Consider the following 21,698-nt stretch of genomic DNA (forward strand, 5'->3'; position numbering starts at 1 on the left):
AAATAGAGAGCCATGCAGTTGGAGGAGGTTGGTAGTTGGTCAGAACGTGGGTAATTCAAAGGGCCCAGGAGACAGGGATGAGCAGGTGGCACTTAGAGTGATGAGAGACTCAGTCTGTATTGGGGGCGGAGCTGAGGTCACAGGTTTTACAGCGTTCTAGTTGGTGGTCCAAGCATGGTGCCTTTCTGTTTTCCAGTGTGCTCCTAGGATCCCCGCTCTGTTCTCTCCAGCCAGTCATCTGTGCCAGCAGAGGTGGTCTTCCATGTCTGTCTGTGGTGTGCACGTGCCTGCCTTCTGTGGTTGGCCCCTTTTAATCCATGAGGGTATTGGTTACAAGGTTGCTTTCCCTAATGGAAGTACTTGGCCAGCTCTCCTTCCTGAACTCAGAAAGTATTGATGAGTGAGAACTCTGTCACCTCCCAATATCGTACATGTCTCGCTCCCTCACCCACCCGCTATCTATTTTCTTATCTTCAGTTCAGATTGAAATCCCTCTCTTTTGCTGGCTAGATTAAGAAAATAACGGTCTCTGTGGGTTTGCATGAAGATCAGACATAATATGATACATTTATCATGTGACTGATCATGTAGTGGCTTCTTACTTCCTACTAATTTTTACTCGTTTTTGCCACTGTGCCCACACCATGAAAGAAAGAAAATGAAGGGGAAATGAAGGGAAAAGAGCATTTTCAGGGGTAAACCCTGTGTGAGCATTGGTCTGACTTCCCAGGCTGTGTTTAATGGCTCTTTTCCTTTGAGAGCGTAGGTCAGTTGAGCAAATGACTTTTGGGATTGTGAAGAGCAGAGTTGGATAAAGTCTGTGTGTGGGGAGCGCATCCTTAGCTACCAGCTGCTCTGCAGATAACTCTGTGTCCATGTTGCTCTCTCAAGTGTGCAGTGCCACGGCCGCTTGAGGCAAGTGTGCTGAGCCTTTCCTCTCTTCTTTCTGTAGGTCACGCCTATCCACAGTAATGGCCACAGCCTTACCCAGGACCCTGGGGGAGCTGCAGCTGTATAGAATATTGCAGAAAGCCAACTTGCTCTCTTACTTCGATGCCTTCATCCAACAAGGTGGTGATGATGTCCAGCAACTGTGCGAAGCTGGAGAAGAGGAATTTTTAGAAATCATGGCGCTCGTGGGCATGGCAAGCAAGCCCCTTCATGTTCGAAGGCTTCAGAAGGCGTTGAGAGACTGGGTTACAAACCCTGGCCTTTTCAATCAGCCACTGACTTCCCTTCCTGTCAGTAGCATACCCATCTATAAATTACCAGAGGGATCGCCAACATGGCTGGGAATATCCTGCAGTAGTTATGAAAGGAATAGCAGCTCTCGGGAACCACACCTAAAAATCCCCAAGTGTGCCGCCACCACCTGTGTGCAGAGCTTGGGTCAGGCCAAGTCAGAGGTGGCAAGCTTAGCACTGCAGAGTGTCAGTGAGTCCAGGCTCTGGCAAGGACACCACGCCACAGAGAGTGAGCACAGCCTCTCCCCAGCAGACCTGGGCTCCCCAGCCTCCCCGAAGGAAAGCAGCGAGGCACTGGACGCTGCCGCTGCGCTCTCTGTGGCCGAGTGTGTGGAGCGGATGGCCCCCACGCTGCCCAGAAGTGACTTGAGCGAAGTGAAGGAGCTGCTGAAGAACAATAAGAAGTTGGCCAAGATGATTGGTCACATCTTCGACATGAGTGATGAAGATCCGCACAAAGAGGAGGAGATCCGAAAGTACAGCGCCATCTATGGTCGATTTGACTCCAAGAGAAAGGATGGTAAACACCTCACACTGCATGAGGTAAGGAGCCTGTGGAGGGGCTGGGGGTGTGGTGTGTGGGCATGTATGAGGTAGGGGTGAGAGGTGAGTGTATGGGGTGTATGTGGGTGGGGGCTGGGGGTATGGTGTGTGTGGGGGTGTATGGGATGGGGGTAGGAAGTGTATGTATGGGGTGTGGGGGGGGCTGGGGGTATGATGTGTAGGTGAGGGTATGGGGTGGGGGTAGGAGGTGTGTGTATGGGGTATATGTGGGTAGAGGATGGGGGTATGGTGTGTGTGTTGGGGTGCTGGAGGGTATGGTGTTGGGGGTAGGGGTGGGAGGTGTGTGTATGGGGTATATGTGGGTAGGGGCTGAGGGTATGGTGTGTGTGTTGGGGGGCTGAGGGGTATGGTGTTGGGGGGTATGGGATGGGGTGGCAGGTGTGTGTATGGGGTGTATGTGGGTTGGGGCTGGGGGTATGGTGTGTTTGGGGGTATGGGGTGAGAGTAGGAGGTGTGTGTATGGGGTATATGTGGGGGTGGTGGGGTATGTGGTGTGTGTGTGTGTGTGTGTTACTGTTCACTACAGGGAGCCTGCTGATGGTTTAAAGGGGGGCCCTAGAAATCCTGAAGCATGACCGCTCTGTTGTCAGCAGAGGCAAGTTTAGTACCCTTGGACTTGTCTTACGTTGAACTCAGACACATTTGGGTTTTAAAACTACAGTATAAGGTAGGTTTTAGAAAGATGTCAGAATTCAACCAATGAACCATAACTTTCACATTTGCAAGGTGCTTTGTTTTTTAGTTAAGAAATAAAATAGGGTTTTAAACGTGGACCTTCATTTTAAAAACTCTTTTTGTAAACCTTTGTTTAAAAAAAAAAAAAAAGAAAAGAAAGGCAAACCAAACCATAAAATGACCAGAACATAAGGCAGTTTGCAGCTAGTGTAGAAAACAAAGTTCTGTTAGATGAACGTTGGAAGAGAAAACATAGTTTTGAATCCTGTGTGCTCAGCATACACACACACACACACACACACACACACACACACACACACACACACGTGCACACCTCGTTTGTGTATGTGCATGCATCTGTTCACTCACTTGCTTCTTCTTGTTTGTCCGGCTAACACCTATCCTGATTGTTCAGTGCCAATGCAGGCTTGTCTTTGCTGTGATCTTTTCCTCTAAGTAGAATGCCCCATGTATTTCCTTTTCATCCGGCATCCACTCCTGCCCCTTTGTTATGATGTATTTGTATCCTGGTCTGTCCCGGCTGGATGATGTCTTTTCAGTCTTTTACCCCTAGAGTCTAATGTGTCCAGTGGGTGCTTAGAAAATGATTCATTTTCAGAGGTAAAAAAGACTTCCATAGTGAGATTTTTAAAAAATAGCCACATACCCTTTAGAAGAAAGGAACAATCCTCCAGAAAATAATGTTAGACTGACTACACAGTATTTCATTCAATGTCGTGTGCCCCTCTCCGTCTTGCACTTTAATATGGAAAGAAACACATATTCACTGGGAAGGAATTCTTATATAAGATGTAAATCTTTACACGGACAGACATGAGTTCATGTTTCCCAAATGGGCCTGCAGGTTCCTTTGTTAGTGGGGAAACTCCACGCTTCCATGGAGAGCCACCTGATTCCTCTGTTTTGTGGGCCATTATTATCCTCCTTAACTCTTCGCTTTGCAATGCCATTTAGATTGTTGCCAGTTTTAAAAGTCTATATACACTGGCATGTGAACACAGTGACACACACTTAAAATTATTTATTGTATTTAATTAAACCTGTGGGTCTGTTGTGTAGGTATGTGTGCCAGTGCCTGTAGAAGGTACAGGTGTCAGATCTGGAGCTGTTGGCCATGGGACATGGGTGCTAGGCACTGAACAAGTGTCCTCTGTAAAGACAGTGTGTGTTCCCAACCCCTGAGCCACCTCCAGCCCCCATCACACACGTACTTTACAGTCTTGTGCACTGTGCTCTGTGGAATGGATCCCAGCGTGTGAATCATGGGATCAGGGAGTGTGTAGATGTAATGTTTTAAGCCACTGCTAATTGCTGCTCGCTCACATTCTAAAACGCTGAAAACGTTGTGCTGCTATGATCGCTATGCAAATGTCTGTTTATCCACACTTGCTGGTAATGCAGTTTACATTTTAATCTCTGCCAGCCTTAATGGATGAAAACTTAGATTTGCTTTTCCTAGAGAGGATGGTGAGTTTCTTTCCCTATAACATGATCAGTTTTCTGTCCACAAAACTATTTTAGTAGCTCAGTTGTCTTTTAAAAAATTGATTAATTCACTCAGGTGGGAGAGACGGGTGGATCTCTCTGAGTTTGAGACCAGCCTGGTCTATAAAGTAAAGTCCAGGACATCCGGGCTATATAGTGAGACCCACGTCTGTAGTTCATGGACATAAGTCCTTTGTTTGCCACACAGTCATCTTCCTTGGATATTTTCCTGTCTTATCACATGTGGGTTTGGTTTTACCTGGTTGTGTCTGTTGATGTGATCCTTCGTGGCTCGGCTGAGCTTTGTATTTATTCCTCAGCAGGATAGACTTGCCTCAACCGAGCAGCTTTACAGTGTAGTCTGTTGCATGGAAAAGCACACACTTCTTTATTGCTGCTGCGTTATAGCTTTTCTGTTTTTGTTTGTTTGTTTTTCAAGGTTTTGGTAACCTTATACATTTTTCTTCTAAATAAAATTCTAGATATATTTACTAGGTTTCTAAAAATATATATCATTTTAATTATGGATGTTTTCTTGTGTAGGTTAATTTCGTAATAGCTGGCATATTTATAATAATGGGACATATATGAATATAGTATATGTGTTACGCTATTTAGATCTTTTCTATTCCTCAGTAATTAATTTTATAATTCTTTTTGTTGTTGTTGTTGTTGTTGTTGTTGTTTTGGTTTTGGTTTTTGTTTTTTTGAGACAGGCTTTCTATGAGTAGCTGTGGGTGTCCTTAACTCACCCTGTAGACCAGGCTGGCCTCAAATGCTTTTCTTCACATGTATTTTGTACAACTCTTGTTTGGTCAAATTTTTGTATGTTGAATGTCTATATTACATATATTTAATTTTTCTTTGCTTTAGGATGTACAAAGTGATGGAAAGGATATAATTGTAATTGAAATTTTCTTTCCCCACTACCTTTTTAATGGCTATCACTGGCTGACTTTTGTATGTTACTCTTGTTTTCAGCTATTTCACCATCTGGCCTTTTAAAATAACTGATTTTGGATATGAAGGCTGAAGTTTATAGTTACAGAATTGGTTAGCAAGAATGACTGAAATCACATCAAGTCTGTGATTTGGTGCCTTGGAATTAGCATATGCAGTTACTGGGTGTCATTGAACACCCTGCTTGAGGGACCCATGAGCCAGAGGGCTCCGTGCTCTTCTGTGCTTTTTTATTACCTGTAAACAAGAAAGACAGCCAACTACAAAGCTGGAATTAGTATTTCTAAATATCTAAGGTTAAGAAATGTTGCCAGTTTATTTTCAGTTTCAGGAAATATGTGACTTCCTTGGCTCCATCCAAATGTTCTCAGAGGTTTCTCTGTAAAAGTGCTGGGTGCTTTCATGTCAATCTTTCAAAGCCAAGTGTTGTCTGTATGAATAGTGGTTACCAGCATCTCCAGCACCTGGAAATAAGTCAACTCCAACAAGTCCCTAGGACTTTTTCTTGTAAACATTTTTGTATTGGTTCCCAAAAGCATTGTATCCTGTACAGTTAAAAAAAAAAAAATTACACAATAGAACATTGTTTTACACTTTTTATTTTAAAAGTAGATAATAGGTAATTGATGTGTACATATACACAGACTGCTGGGCAGTGATAAAACTTAGAACCACGCACATTCTTGGTGTGAGCATGTGCTAAAGGTCAGGGGACAACCACGTTTAATTGGGGCTGACTACAGTTTCAGAGGTTTAATCACTTACCATCGTGGTGGGATGCATGGCAGCGTGCAGGGAGACATGGGGCTGGAGAAGGAGCTCAGAGTTCCACATCTTGATCCACAGGCTGCAGGAGACTGTGTGCCACACTGGGCATGGCTTGAGTATTTGAGATCTCAAAGCCTGTCTCCACAGTGACACGCTTCCTCCAACAAGGCCACGCCTCCTAGTAGTGCCACTTTCTATGGGCCAAGCACTCAAACACAAGTATGTTGGGCCATTCCTATTCAAATTACCACACCTACCTTTTGTTTTTATAAATAAACTATTGCAACAGCCTGAGATTTTTTTGTATGTAGTGTCAGTGGTTGCCTTTAAATGACAATGGCCGAGTTGGACAGGTGTGACACTGACTGGCTCATGAATTCTAAAATGTCACTCTGTGTTTTATAGAAAGAGTGTGTTCTGTTTAAAAAGGGCTAACTCATTATCCTGTTTGACGTTTTTGGTTGTGTTGTGTCTGTGGTCTCTTCTAAATTAAATTGGGTGTTGGGTTCATTAATCTTCTATTACTTTTCTATTTCTAGTTTAAGCAGTTGTAGCTCTGAGTTTTTAACTGTGTGTTGATTCATTGTTAAAGTTTTAATATTTTATGATTACTGATTCATGAGTTATTTGTAATTTTGTGGTTTGTTTGTTTCTAAACATGAATGAATCTACCCCACCCCCATTCTTTTTTTTCTAATGATTTCTATCTGAATTACAATGCGCTTGGTTGTCTTGGCCCTTGGCCCTAGTCCTAGGGAATGAGTGTAGGCTAGAAGGCTTGGAGGCAAGCTCCTAATACTCACTGAACTGTCTCACTCATCCTGTTTTTGATATCTAATTTTTTCGACTCACATTTCTTAGAACACTTTGGAAGGAGTAGCTTTCCCTAGCAGTTTTCTGCTTTTGCTCCTACAGGTGAATGAGAGACAAAACCTGGGGGTCGGGTCTCAGGCCATCTAGTTTGAATTAGTGCTGAAGGTCAGTGTGAGGAACGAGAGGTTTGTCTTCTGCTCTCTTCCTTTATAGCTCTGAGGTGCATGATGGGTAATTTTCCTTGAGTGCTCCCGAGTAACAGGTGATTTTCTAACACTGGTGCTTGGAGCTTTATGGATGTCTTACGTCACCTCCTTCTGGGGAGCATCAGGCTTTGCATTTGTTCCTTTCCACACTTCTCAGACTTGTGATGTGGGGAGATGTGTCGCGAGCACTGAGTACTTCGCACTCAGGATCCCGAATGAACTCAATCTGAGACTGATCAGTGGTTCTGCAGTTGCTAAGTTTATTAACATAAACGGGTTCAAGAATATCAGTCACCACTACACAAAAACAACCCCAAATCAATCCAAAAACACAAATGGCCAAAATCATATAATAATACCATTCCATACTGTTCTATCTTACACTCAAGCATTCATAACTATCTTAATTCTAATAGGAGTAGCATCTAACATTCCTAATCAGGGTTATACGACCTGATGGAGAGTCGTGTCAGCGACGACAGGTCCAGAGCTGCGACTTCTGATACAGCAGTAGGGTCCTCGGAGCTTGAACCGTCATTCGTGTTTGGGTATTTGGGCAGAGTCTAGGTCTGTTCGGTAGATCTCGTTCCAGGCAGTCGGGATTTATGCAGTCATGGTGGAAGTGAGATACTGAATGGCTTTCGACCGCGGTTTATATACTTTTCACCGAGTTTGTTTACTCTTTATCACATCACACACTCAGGTCTGCTTATCTGCCACTCATGTTTACTAGCTCAGCTGGCTACAGCTGTCCTTATCACTTCATAACACACTTATTATGGTTTTCTACACTGAGCAGTTGACATTGCTCTTACATGCTCATTACAAGATGGAAGCTTTTTATCCAGTTAGGACACATCATCTGTACCCTACTTGCTCTTTGAGGTACTGCTGTCTTTGTTTTGTGCTCACACGCCTTACTCTTCTCCTGACTCCTCAAGCATTTCAGGAAATGTCCCTGCCATCCTGTCTCCCCTCTCTGCCTGTTTTATTTGGCGCTTTTCAGTTTTTGTTTGGCTGGTTTTGGTTTGGCTTGAGTCTTAATTTTTCTGTCCTTAGAATATCCTGACAACAGCAACTTAAGGGTTTATTTTGGCTCATCGTGGTGGGAAGTCAAGGCAGTAGTATCTGGTTCATTTGTGGTCAGGAAGGACAGAGTGGTGAACGCGTAGGACCTCCTTTTTGTTACGTCTAGGCCCAGGGAATGGTGCCACCCACAGTTGAGTCTGCCTTCCAAACCAACCGGCCTAGTCAAGGTGATCCCTTGCAGGCATGCCCAGAGGCCTGTAGACAGTTGAGATCAACCCTCACGGTTTGGTTTTGTTTGAGGTGAGGGGCAGTCATGGCCCTTTCGCTCTTGAATGGGAAAGGACGAGGCCCCAGTTGCCTTTTGAGCCTCTCTGTCACCCAGCATTTGCCAAGTGTTTTTTATGTCAACAATACTTCACTGAAAGTTGCAGTAATTTTGTCACTAAAGATGAACGTATTAACTACAGTGAAAGAACTTTCAGAGAATCAGATAACCGACTTTTTCTGACGATAAAGACAGCTGAGGTAAGCTCTACGTTCAGTCATAAATGACTGGCAGCCAGCCTTAGGAAGTCTTCAACTTTAAGATAAGAATATAATCTTGGTATTTGGGCTATGAAAATAGGAAGTGGGAGAAGTGCATTAGCCAGTTAAAAAGGGGAGTAGCTTATCACTTTTCACTTTGAGAATACTGCAATAGTGGCATTCAGCAAGAGCCAGCAGTGTCAGAGCTAGCAACCGAATTTTTCTTTAAAAATATAAGTCACCGAATTGCTAATTACTGCCGTGAAATCTGGGAAACTCTGACAGGCAATTGAAGGGAGGGATTCTGTAACTTAGCTCGCACTGCAGTTTGGGATTAAGTTGGCTCTATTTCCCTGGCCTTCGTCCTCTGCCAGGAGGGTCTTCTAGAGCAGGCGGAGTCCCCGCTACTTCAGTCTGTTGGAGCTGAAATTCCACGACACTGAATGTGTTAGCAGTTTTTCCTGCTTGTCAGTAAGTTTTCAGAAGACATATAGACAGTTTTCAGTTTATGTTGAAACATTATTTTCTGTGGTTGGACCTAAACTGGTAGTTTGAAGCGTGGGTAATTCAGGTGTCCCAGTGGTAACCAAGGGCTTTCCATAGCAACTTAGATTTACGAGTATAAAAATGGCTGCTCAGTCTGGGCGCGTGTCTGTAATCCAAGCTCTCAGGGAGGCAAAGGCAGGCTACACAGAGAAATCCAGTCTTGAAACTCGCCTCCAGCCCCCCATCCCTGCCCAAAAAAAACCCCAGGCTACTCAGAAAGCAACTTGAGAAGGGTCCTTTCGGTCGTGTAGCTGAGAGCCTACTGAGGCTGCAGTTCATGTGATAGCCTTCTGTAAAGCGTGTTCCCCTTTTAACTTCAACCACAAGGTGCCTTTCCCACCAGGGCCCAAGAGTGGTGCCACATGCTTGCAGTCCTGTCACTGGGAAGTGGAGGAGGAGCTCAGGGCCATCCTGTTACATAGAGAGTTTGAGGCTAGCCTGGGCTACATAAAACCTTGTCTCCAAAGCAAGACAACCAATGACGAGGATAAAGAAAACCCTTTGGGAGGCAGCTGGTCTTTGCTGATGCTTTAGGGAAAAGAAAGAAGCTGCCAGTCTCCCTTGAGCAGCACTCAACCCAGCCTTGCTGTGACTCCTGAAACCGACTCCAGAACATGCAGTACAGCTGCAGCTGGAGATTCAGGGAGGACAGTGGGAGACACACTAAAATGCACAATGTTAGGAGCCTGTGTCGTACTGTATGCCATAACACATGATACTAGATGCTTGTGTCATACTACATGCTGTAATGCATGGTGTTAGGTGTTTGTGTCATGCTACATGCCGTAATGCATGATGTTAGGTGTTTGTGTCATACTACATGCTGTAATGCATGGTGTTAGGTGTTTGTGTCATGCTACATACCATAACACACAAGGTTACATACTTGTGTCATACTATATGCCATAATGCATGATGTTAGACATTTAGGCCATGCTACATGCCGTAGCACATGAGGTTACATACTTGTGTCCTACTACATACTGTAATGCATGATGTTAGATATTTGTGTCATACTACATACCATAACACACAAGGTTACATACTTGTGTCATACCACATGCTGTAATGCATGGTGTTAGGTGTTTGTGTCATACCACGTGCTATAATGCATTATGTTAGGTGTTTGTGTCGTGCTACATACCATAACACACGAGGTTACATACTTGTGTCATACCACATGCTGTAATGCATGGTGTTAGGTGTTTGTGTCACATTACATACTGTAATACATGATGTTAGATGTGTGTCATACTACATGCCATAACACATAGCACATGCTATTAGACATTTGAGTCATACTATGTGCCATAACACATGATGTTAGATACCTGTGTCATTGTCATACTATGTACCATAACAAATGTTAGACACTTGTGTGTCATACTGCATGCCATAACACATGATGGTAAACATTTATGCCATACTACATACCTAACATGTTTGGAGGAATTGTGTCTCTAGCGGTGGCTTTGAGGTTTCAAAAGCCCCCCCCCCCAATATATTTGCTCATGTTCTCTCTCTCTCTCTTTCTCTCTCTCTCTCTTCCCCTCCCTCCCTTCCTCCGTCCCTCCATCCATCCATCCCCCCTCCCAATAAGGATGTAGCTCTTAGCTGCTGTTCCAGAGCCATAAGTGCCACCATAAAGATAATGAACTAACCCTCAGTGACTAAGTTTATGTCAACTTAATACAGGCTAGAATCATGTGAGCAGAGGGAACCCCAGTTGGGAAAATGATTCCATAAGCTGTAGGCAAGTCTGTAGAACGTTTTCTTAATAAGTAATCGATATGGGAGTGCCTAGCCCATTGTGGATGATGCCATCCCTGGGCTGGTGGTTCTGGGTTCTATAGCAAAGCAGACTGAGTGAGCCATGGGGAGCAAGCCAGTAAGCAACACCCCTCCACAGCCTCTGTATCAGCTCCTGCCTCCGGGTTCCCTTCTGTTTGAGTTGCCTGTTCCAGCTTTCCTCAGTGATGAGCTGTCTCCCCACCCCAGGTGGCTTTGGTCATGGGGTTCATCACAGCAATAGTAAGCCTGACTAGGATGCCCTCTAAAACCGTCAGCACGCTCTCAATTAAGAGCTTCCTTTTGTAGAGCTGCCTTGGTCAGGGCGCCTCTTCACAGCAACAGAACAGTGACTAAGACAACATCCAAAGACTATAAGGCCAATGAAAAATGTAAGAGACCTGTACCACATACAGGTGCAAAGTTAATGCTGAACTCATAATCCCGAAATCCACAGAAAATGAAACACCACAATGGAAGAAACTGCCATGCCACTAGCAATAGAGTTTAGAAATAACTCAGGCATATAAAAACCAAAACCAAAAGCCATTTACATAAATGATACAGGTAAAACTTTTAAAGATGGAAAACAACACTGGTCAGGATTCTAGGAATGGTCTTCCCATGGATCTTCATGGTACACTTTGGAGTAGTTTATCTCAAGGGAAATTGTGGTAGGACATAAAATGCTAGCCGCTGCTGGTAGTGTGGCTCAGTGGTTGGGAATGCTTGCTATTCTTGTAGAGCGCCTGAGCTTAGCTCCCAGCACTCAGTCAGGAAGCTCTCAATGGCCTGTGAAGACGATTTCAGGGGAACTTATACCCTCTGTGGCCTCTCAGGTATCTGCACACATATGACATACACTTGAAGATCCTTTTTAAAATCTCATTAAAATTTGATGTGTTCTATAATCTAACAGTCCATTTGTTGGAGCTTATGCCAAGCAAATAATTAGATATGCACACAAAGATGCATGTTTCTGCACAGCCTTTTCTACTTTGCTTGTAGTACCCAAAGAACTGGCATTATCTAGGTTAAATTGGATTAAATCATGCCTTGCTCTTTCCTGGAATGACATTTTATATGTATAGCAAAAATGATAATTATAAACTATATTAAAATTCACTAATCAGTCAACAATTTATTGTGCATTGAGCTGATATTAGGTGCTGATATAAATAAGTCAGGTTTCTGTCATAAAATGTGGTACAGATAAAAGGTACAGAATTATATGGATGAAAAAAGGAGTTGACAGTTCTTGGTATAGATAAATAAGAAAAGTTATTAATGGTAACAGTGAGGTGCCTGGGGAGAGAGAAGAGGTGAGTAAACTTTTTAATAAAAATAAAACAAGAGCTAAGCAGCAATTTCCTGCCAGGTGTAGCTCCATTTCCTCCTGTGAGAGCCTTTGAGGTGGTGCACACGATGAGACTGGGAGACATTTTTGCCCAGTCACACAGCCATGAGTGGCTGAGCAGGATTGATCCCAGGTCTGCTAATGCCAAGCCCTTTTCCTGCCACTGCCCGCACTGAGGACATGCCCTGCTTTATAAAGGAGGCCTGGTAGATCTGCCAGCAGCCCCTGCATCAGCTCGGCACAACTGTGTGGAACATGCTGGCTTGGTAACAGGTTAAGAGTTTTCAGCTTACCAAGATATTTGCTGTTTTATGTTTTAGTGCAGGTGTCTGATCAGCCAGCAGTGATATTGGCAATATTGTAACAACTACCGAATCAAGCAAATACAAAAAATTAGCCTGAGATGTCACTTTCCCAGCACCACTCTACTTGTCACAGCTTTGCTGTTTAAGCTGATTAGTGTCACATTAGGAATTTTCATGTCAGCTCACATAAGAAACTGCCTGGCTGTGTATGTTCAGGGTTAGCTAAGGAAAGATTGTCACCATTTCAAAATCAACGTGGCTGCGTTTTTCTGAAGAGAAATGAGATGCAGAATCGTTTCTTTGTCATTTGCAAACTTACCTACCTAGTCAAAAATACAGAATAAATACATACTAGTAGGTAAAAGCATGACAGTTATTTCAGATTGTTGGGACTCTAGAGGACAGGAAGCCAGCTATTGTTGTGACGTCTGACACAAGCGGTAACGAGGGGCTTTGTGCATTATTTCTCCCGATAAAGATGCAAGTCTTGTGCATTAAACCTAACGTTCTGTTATCTAACGAAGTAGAAATGCTTATACTTCTAAAAACTTTTGTTTTGTGTGGATGTTTAGCTTACTGTGAATGAGGCAGCCGCTCAGCTCTGTGTGAAGGACAATGCCTTGCTGACAAGAAGAGATGAGCTTTTTGCCTTGGCCCGGCAGGTTTCTCGAGAAGTTACCTACAAGTACACCTACAGGGCCACCAGGTAAGGCGGGGGCCAGGCATTTGCACAGTGGGTAGGGGAAGAGCTCAAAACATTGTTCCTGCGGGAGAGTCTGACTGTTTGTGAGAAGGGGTAAGCTTGTGACTGATGCAGAATTAAACAATGCAGTGACTTTTCAGTACATTGTTTCAAAGAGATTTTTTTTAATTAAATTACTCTTAGCTCACTTAAAAACATAAAAATATGTTTGTGTCAGTGGGAAGCATTTGCTGTTTGAATAGGTTATGCGTGGTATGATGTTGAAATCAGTTGCTAAACCTACCTGCTCAAATATTTATCATGTGTTCTTGGTAAAGATACTCTAAGCCTTTCTTTGGGTTTTGAAATAAACAAACTGTACATAACTTGTCCATAGCAGCCCACTGCTCGGTGGCCACTGGGGCTTCTGATCTTAATAGCAGTTTTGTTTTTCACTCAGTCCTTCTCCGTCTCCTTTGAAAGTTACAGTCTCTGGGACTGGACAGCTCTTGCTGTGGTCTAGGCATTCTCTCACACAGACCTGAGCGTGCTGATGTGATGGTCCCCACAGTCTCTCCAACACACTGACCCACTCTCTCACACAGAGCTGAGCGTGCTGATGCGATGGTCCCCACGGTCTCTCCAACACACTGACCCACTCTCTCACACAGAGCTGAGCGTGCTGATGTGATGGTCCCCACAGTCTCTCCGACACACTGACCCACTCTCTCACACAGACCTGAGTGTGCTGATGCGATGGTCCCCACAGTCTCTCCGACACACTGACCCACTCTCTCACACAGACCTGAGCGTGCTGATGTGATGGTCCCCACAGTCTTTCCGACACACTGACCCACTCTCTCACACAGACCTGAGCGTGCTGATGTGATGGTCCCCACAGTCTTTCCAACACACTGACCCACTCTCTCACACAGACCTGAGCGTGCTGATGTGATGGTCCCCACAGTCTTTCCAACACACTGACCCACTCTCTCACACAGACCTGAGCGTGCTGATGTGATGGTCCCCACAGTCTTTCCAACACACTGACCCACTCTCTCACACAGACCTGAGCGTGCTGATGCGATGGTCCCCACAGTCTCTCCGACACACTGACCCACTCTCTCACACAGACCTGAGCGTGCTGATGCGATGGTCGCCACAGTCTCTCCGACACACTGACCCACTCTCTCACACAGAGCTGAGCGTGCTGATGCGATGGTCCCCACAGTCTCTCCAACACACTGACCCACGCACCGACAGCTGGATGTGGTGAGGCTGGGAGGAAGCTGGTTCCTTTGCTGCTTGTAGCTTCTTCTTTGTAGTCTTCTGTTATTGGAGACAATACCACAATTAAAAAATTGCATCTTTCCTGCTCCAAGATAGACTTTTATTTTTAGTGTCTTTTTATAGTGATATATTAGTTAGATGGATTTCTCATAGTTGAGTTGAGAAGAACATATCAAGGTGGTGCCTCAAAGAATGTCACATTTGACCATGTCCCCTGGAGGGGGAGACCTGGTGGCACTCAGAGGAAGGACAGCAGGTAGCCAAGAAGAGACTTGATACCCTATGAGAATATATAGGGGGAGGTAATCCCCCCTAGGAACAGTCATAGGGGAGGGGAATAATGGGAAAATGTGGGGGGGGGGAGGAATGGGAGGATACAAGGGATGGGATAAACATTGAGATGTAACAAGAATAAATTAAAAAAAAAAAAAAAAAAAAAGAATGGGATGTCCTAGAACTGATGAGGCCATGCCATAGGAATGTTAGTAATGCCGGGGTAGAGGTCTGCGTCAGGTAGGAATGTCAGCAGTGTTGGGAGGAGGGCACAACTGTTCTTGTTTCATACAGCTGTATGCATTCATTTCAAAGTCCATTTATTGGCTCCTGCTGAACTCTAAGGAGACACATTTCTTGATACTTTTTTGTTACATTGACATGAAATAGTGCTTTTTCTGGTAGAGTTCTCAGGTTAGAGGCTTTTTAAAGTATCCAATGGTATCTAGATCTCCCTTAATACTCACTTGCAAATGATGAGACAGTCGCTTTCATTATGTAAATGGTTACTGTATGTCATTCATCATGCTGTGGTTTCAGAATTAAATATTCCAAGGGACTGTTACAGACTGACTATTCAGTAATAAAATTTGTTATCTTCTCAAGCTTTTTCTTTCTCTCTTCCCTTTAGGTTAAAATGTGGTGAAAGAGATGAATTATCTCCAAAGAGAATTAAAGTGGAGGTATGAATACATGTAATATATTGGTATGCTAATAAGTTGTGCTTCGTTTCTAAGGTACCAAAATAACGTTAAAACTTCCCAGTGCAAGCAAAAAGAATGGCCCCATAATTTAGTAAAACAATTATAGACTCTTAAAAGCAATATAGAATTTTGTTACTCTGAAGTACTTGTAATCTCCTGAGTGCTGGGAGGAAAGGCATGGGCCACCCCCTCTCCCTCCAGGCTGTTGTCCGGTCTCGATGTTCACTTGGAGCGCTATTCAAACAGGCTAGCCTCAGACACCAGTTCATGAGGCGTGTTGACACTGACTAGCAGGCTATGTTGTAAGACAGTTTAATCATACTACAGCCTGAGATCATGGCAAGGAGAAGATTTGTAGATTTGACTGTGGCTGCTACCAGGAGAAAATAGGTGGCCTGTGCTGTTGGGACACTTACAGGAGAAAAGGTGCAGTTCCAGTAGCGATGGCTGCTGCTGTCTCTCCGCAGCACTGGGACCCGCTGTGGCCGTGACCCGGTCTGGTCTTCACGTAAGCCGTGCTGCTCCACACTGAAGTATGTGGTCATGGCTGGATGGAGATGCTGTTCTTCCTCTTGAGCTGTGGGAATGGCCCTAAGCTGAAACTTAAGCAAGTTTTCTGCAGTATTTTGAGTTTAGAAACTCAAGAGTGTTGGGTTATTACATTAGCTGTGACTTTTCAATTCCTTGAAATATATCTCACTGGAGATAATTTAACTAAATAGTTCTATATGGCTGCCTCTTTATTTTATTAGGATCACAAAGCCACTGTGAATAGCTAAATAGTTTTCAGATCAGAATTAAAATAATCAGTGTTGCCTTTTCCTGTAAAAGTTCTACCCTCCCTAGTAAGGCTAGTGACTAATTAGCTCAAGTCTCTTTAGAGACCACGTACACACTGGACTCCTAACTTGATCCAAGAAATAAATGGAACCCTTAGTTTGAATTTAGGACAGTGATTCATGATTGATTGGATTTTTAAAGTTTTGTTTAACTTAGGCACTGCCATCAATCTCTTTGCGGTGTTCCATGTTCTAGTCTGTAAGTCTGGCATAGTCCCAGCCTGGTTCTCCTCTGTGTTCTGAGTCATGTTCGGATGTCGGAGCTGTCCACATTTTCCTGGAAGCTGGTCCTGGGGTGGGTGGCACTGGCTGTCACAGGGTCTGCTCCTGTGATCCTTGTCACTGAGTATTAGTGCCTTGTGAGTGCCTGCCTCCCAGGAGGCAGCTGTGAGAGGGAGGCTGTGGTGTGAGGACGTGTGAGTGGGGGCTTCACTAGGGCGGTGGCATTTGAGCCGGCTTTTAAGGAAGGTAGGAGCGCCAGTGGGTATTCAGGGTGACATTGTAAAGGTCAACTGGAATGAGGGGAAGATAGTGATAAAAAAAACACTAGTCATGTTTAGACAAACAGTAAGTAGAAATATTTGTCTAGAGATGTGACTAGCACAAAGCACCTCATGAAGAAACCTGAAACCAGAGAGGTTTTTGAACTCTTTGAACCTAATTTTACTATCACTTTAATAAACATTTTTGTGCTGCTCAGCTTATTCCTTACTTGAAGACAGTAACATAAAAATAGATGTAGGACAGATTTCTAATTGCTTAGGTCAAAATTAATACTAGGACTACTGTATTTTCCAGTGTAAAAGATGACTTTTTAACCACCCCCCCCCAAAAAAAAATCTGTGCCAGAGTCAAGAGTTATCTTATACGCTGGGGTTACCTGCAGTTTGCTTCATATGTCCAGCACATGTGGTGGTGGTGGGGGTTCCATGGCCAATTCCATGCTCTATGCGGGGAGTATGAAGCCGGGAGGAGCAAGGTGCACACGTCTTCCTGTATAGAATCCGCCCATTTGACTCGCAGGGCTAAACATCTTTGGATTGAGTGTGGAGTGTGCCTTAAAGGGGCAGTATAGGCTGACACTGGCTATCTGCCGGTGTTTAATAAAGCACCTTGCTGTCTGTGCCCTGCCTGCAAATAGACACCTGTCCGAGTCAGCTGCACAGTGTGTGCACTGGAAGAGGGGTGGGGTAGTCTTATAAGGTGAGTATATTTTAACTGGAAAAGTTAGAGGTCTTCTTACACACCCAGTCATCTCATATGCCAGAAAATACGGTGCTTCTCTCCCGTTGTTTCAGAAATCTGCTCCAACCACTGGTAAGCACACATACCAAGTTGCTCACTGGTTTGCCTGTTTATCAGGGTATTTTTGCAATGAGCAACAACAAAAGCTGATGTAAGTTGGGAAGGAAATAATTTTTTTGTGCTGTTGTCAGTGCCTTAGGGTACACTAGTAAGGTGGCTCTGTGTCCAATGGTGTCCTTGCTGTGTCCAAGGTCAATCCGCTCTCTTCCTGCTGCTGAAGGCTGTGTCCTCCCAATCTGCACTTGAACAGTTGGGTAGATGAATCTGAAATACTCCCTTGACTTTTCTTCCCTGAGGGCATACCATTCTCCCAGGATGATAACTGTAATTGGATTTTTAAAGAATTAACATAGGTTGTATAGAAATATCTGTCTTTTGCCCTTAAATGATGTGTACCACCTTACATGGGATTTTAGACATCAAAATATGTAGAGATTTTGAACATTATTTCTTCAATGTCTAAAGTAAATGAGATAATCACACAGAGAGCTTTTCCTGCTTGGGTGAGCCTTAGGGAAAGCACCATGGAAGTGAGCGTGTCTAGGGAAAGCCCCTATCCGAGCCCTGTGTCTGTGTTAATCAAGCTTGGTAACGCTCCTGCAGACATGGGCAGCTGCAGTAAACCCACCTTGAGCTGAACCGAAAAAGAATGTGTTATGTGTTCTTATCCTTATTTTCACCAGGGACCCCAAAGCATCTAGCTGTGGGACAGTAAACAGCCATGGTTTTCTAACTCATGCCATGGTGTGACAGCTGTCAGATGGACGTTTATCACAAACCTTGTGGGTGCTTGATGATTTCACTTTGACAGCCAGGGCAGACCCAGAGTTGCCATGTTGCTGTCCAGTGACAAAGCCAGGGTTTGAGTGTGTGTCTTACATCTGCATGCTCATGAGTAGTCACAGAAGACCTCACCTGCGCAGAAGAGCAGTGTTGGGTTAAAAGCCTGCCTTCTGCTCTGCGCTTGTAAAGGGGACCGTGTGTGCAGAGACTGGCGGTCTCCGCCTTCTAATCCAAGGACGGCTGCCTGGTAAACAACTGTAAGTTTTGAGTAGCAGACTTGACAATGGTAGCTACAAAATACATTTATATGAGAGAGCGCTAGGATAGCTTCCTGTTTAGAATGTCTATAAAAGGTATGTTGGGGAGACAGTATCCCCAAAATGTGTGTCTGATTTGCTCATGACACGGGAAAATGGCTTGACATAGAACAGCCAGAGCACCTGGACGTCTTGTCTTTGCTTAACATTTTAAAAGACTGGCTAACAGGAGAGTCAGTCGGTAACCTTTGCTGTTGTTTTGTTTTGTCTTAAGTACACAGCCGGTTCCTTGAACAAACTGTCATTATCTCTAGTAGTGGCACTATCCAAAGGCGCTTCTTAGGGAGGGAGGGAGGACAGAGTCCCAGCCTGGTGGTGGCCACTGGCTGCATGGAGAGACTCTGTGGCTATCTTTTCCTTTGTTTTCGTAGTTTTCTTTGGTTGCTGGAGTTGCTAGAAATAGGACAGAAGTGAGAGGCAGCAGATCTCCTGTTCCTGTGGGGCAGAGAGGCCAGAAATGACTGCATGAAGAACTGAACTTGTTAACAGAGCCTGTAAAGCCAGAGAACTGGGTTTGAGCAAGAAGGAGGAAACATCTGCCAGCTGCTGCAGGGGAGCGGGGAGGGGAGCGGGTGGGGAGGGCAGAGGCAGAATCTCCACCTACACTGTGACTAAGCTTGTGAAAGGAAAAGCTGGTCTGGTCTGAAGTAGGCTCTTCTCTCAGGATCAGAAAAGCAGAAACAGTACAATCTGCTATTCATACAGAAAGCGTGAATAGAGACAAAGGAGAAGGCGCGTGTGGGGTTAAGGACATCTGCTGCCGCACGCCGCCACTTTAACACAGCTGGGCAGTGACTTCCCAGCAGCTTGCTGGTGCTTGGTGGCAGAGAGAGGAGACCAAAGGGCTGAGACTAATTAGGTTATGAGCAGCCTCCAAACATACATCTTATTTCCTTGCTGCTGGGACCCAGAGTCTCATTGCTAAGGGAACACTGTGATTAATGGCAGCAGCCATCGGTCTGACATGGAGATACATTGCTCATACCATGGTACAGCTGCTACCTAGAAAGAAAGCCACAGAGACCCAGAATAAGCCTCGTACCAAACACAGTAAGGGAGACCAGGCTTTTCCTCTACCATCATACCAATGTCGTGGGGACGTTCTTCGTTTTCTTTCAAGGTCATATACTCCAGAGAGCTTGGTTCTTGTTCGTAACAGTGGAACACTATGCATTTCCCAGCCAGTTTTCACGTGCAGAGTTTGAAGGTCCCCTCCCCAGCTTGGCACTATTCTCGTGCCTGAATAGTCCTGACTATGAAGACACCTTGACAAGATTTGCCATCTGCATTAGTTCATTTAATACCCACAAATCTCCCCTGGGCAGGCAAAGCAGGTGATGTAATCCCCGTGGAAAAACTGGGACTGCTGGGAAAGATGAGGGTGGCTTGCTGAGACCACACATCTGGTCCTAGCATGAGAAGACTAGCTAACTCCTTCCTCCCTTACAAACCTCTTCAACCAGTGTTTGAGATGCTGGGGCGTGTGGGGCTTCCGTCAGCAGCTCCACCCACAGCCTGCTATTGAAACCGGTGGCTGCTCTAAGTCTCCAGCCCTGACTTTTCCCCGACCTTGTCCAAAGTCACCACACACGTACTTCCCTGGTGTATGTACAGGAAATTCTTGCCAGCCCTTAGAAAAAGATGTCCCTGGCTGACTCTATCCATTTTCTAAGTCCCCTCAGGATCTATGCCTGGTCCTGTGGCCTCCATTGTAGTGAATGTCCCCACCACACTCCCAGGCCACTGGCGTTTAGCAAGTATCAGCTGGGTTTAGTGTGGCTGTCCTAAACTCAGACCAAGCAGACTTCTTGGGGAGCCCCAGTGGCTGCTCCTCACTGCTGAGGTGAGTGGAATGTGTAATAGCTGAGGTTCAGAGTGTGTAGCACTGTGTGTGCAGGCCCCATGGCATCTGGCCTGCACGTCTAGTTTCTCTGTGCCCTTCCTTATGGTATCTCTTACTGTAACCATGATAAACGGCGGCGTGTGGCCTGTTGGGTTTGCCCTCTGAAGAACTCTTTCCCTTTAAGCCGCTGGGTTGCTGTCCGACACGCTCTGTGGACTGCTTATCAGGCACATCAGAGTGCTTCTTCTGTCTGCTGCTCTATCCCGACTGTGCTCTTCACCAAAACACCTGCCTACCAGTGTACCCAGGATTGTGTTGCTGGTTATGGTTTTAATGTGTAGTCCCCACTTGTCCTCAGATACTGTACATATCCCTAAAGCACATTCTTTCCCTCTTTATAACAGAGGGATGGGCAAGTCACCTACACTGGGCTGTTTTACTTTGATTAAACCTGGTGGCTTTTTTCCTGAACTTTCTAAATGGGAGAAACATTTTTTTGTGGGTAATCCCTGTGTGTAGAGCACTGAGCTAAGTATTTTTTTGTGTGTGGATTTTCCCCCTAAAAATTCTTATATAAATTAGCTGCTGTAGTGTCCCTCTTACAGATGGCACAATATACCCAGGGGCAAAATAGTCTGTTCTGCATCCCAGAAATAGCAATAGGATTAGACCTCAAACCAGCACAAATCATGGAGTTGAAGTCAGTTCTCATGAAAAGAACACCCATCATGCATAATCTTGTTTCAGAATTGCCTTGGCGTTAGGGCCGTGTGCCTTGAGCTTAGGCTTGGCAATGTTTGTGAGGGTTAAGTAGACAGTGTTTGTGAAACAGGAGCCAGTACAGTTCAGGCTTCCGAAAACCAACAGGACTCTCCTGGATGCTTGAGCCAAGTCCACTAGCTCGAGCTTAAAGTAAAGTTTGCTCAAGTACAGGCTGGAGTCTTAGGGGTAGGATACTTCTTAGAAAAAAAATTAGAAAAACTTAAGAAAGCAGTATACTTCCATGCTCCTGTGTAAACTTGACTCTCGCTCACCCTCTGTGCTTTCCTATGTGTCATTGTGGGGGCGGGGCAGGCAGCATCTTCAGTACAGTGGATAGGAAAGTGCAGAAAGCTCTCATAGAGTCAGAGTCATTTGCTTTTTACTGTCAACCCTGTTATTTCATGTCTGACTTCAAACAGCAGATAACTAGCCCATTGTGAGTGTGTTGCTTTAATCCTCAGGAGCTGCAGCAGAAAGGTTGGGAGTTCAAGGCCAGCCTGAGCTACATTGTGAGCTCTGGGCCAGTTTTCGGCTGCAAGATAAGACCATCTCAAAACAATAAAATATTTTTTACTTAAAAATAGTTAATTAGATGTTATTTGGGAAATTCATTT

General features: G+C 44.7%; 1 protein-coding gene across 3 annotated transcripts in view; it reads left to right on the forward strand.

Moving 5' to 3' along the window:
* Nab1 (NGFI-A binding protein 1) overlaps positions 1-21,698 on the forward strand; it is a 39,832-nt gene that overhangs the window by 7,727 nt on the left and 10,407 nt on the right. For all 3 annotated transcript variants that reach the window (XM_051153796.1, XM_051153797.1, XM_051153794.1), the window contains exons 2-4: positions 953-1,787; positions 12,859-12,992; positions 15,163-15,214. In XM_051153796.1, coding sequence (XP_051009753.1) covers positions 972-1,787; positions 12,859-12,992; positions 15,163-15,214 — 1,002 coding nt within the window. In that variant the 5' untranslated portion in view covers positions 953-971. The remainder of the gene's footprint in view (positions 1-952; positions 1,788-12,858; positions 12,993-15,162; positions 15,215-21,698) is intronic.

The sequence above is a fragment of the Acomys russatus genome, chromosome 12 (genome assembly GCF_903995435.1).
Source record: "Acomys russatus chromosome 12, mAcoRus1.1, whole genome shotgun sequence".
In the NCBI taxonomy this organism is placed as follows: Eukaryota; Metazoa; Chordata; class Mammalia; order Rodentia; family Muridae; genus Acomys; species Acomys russatus.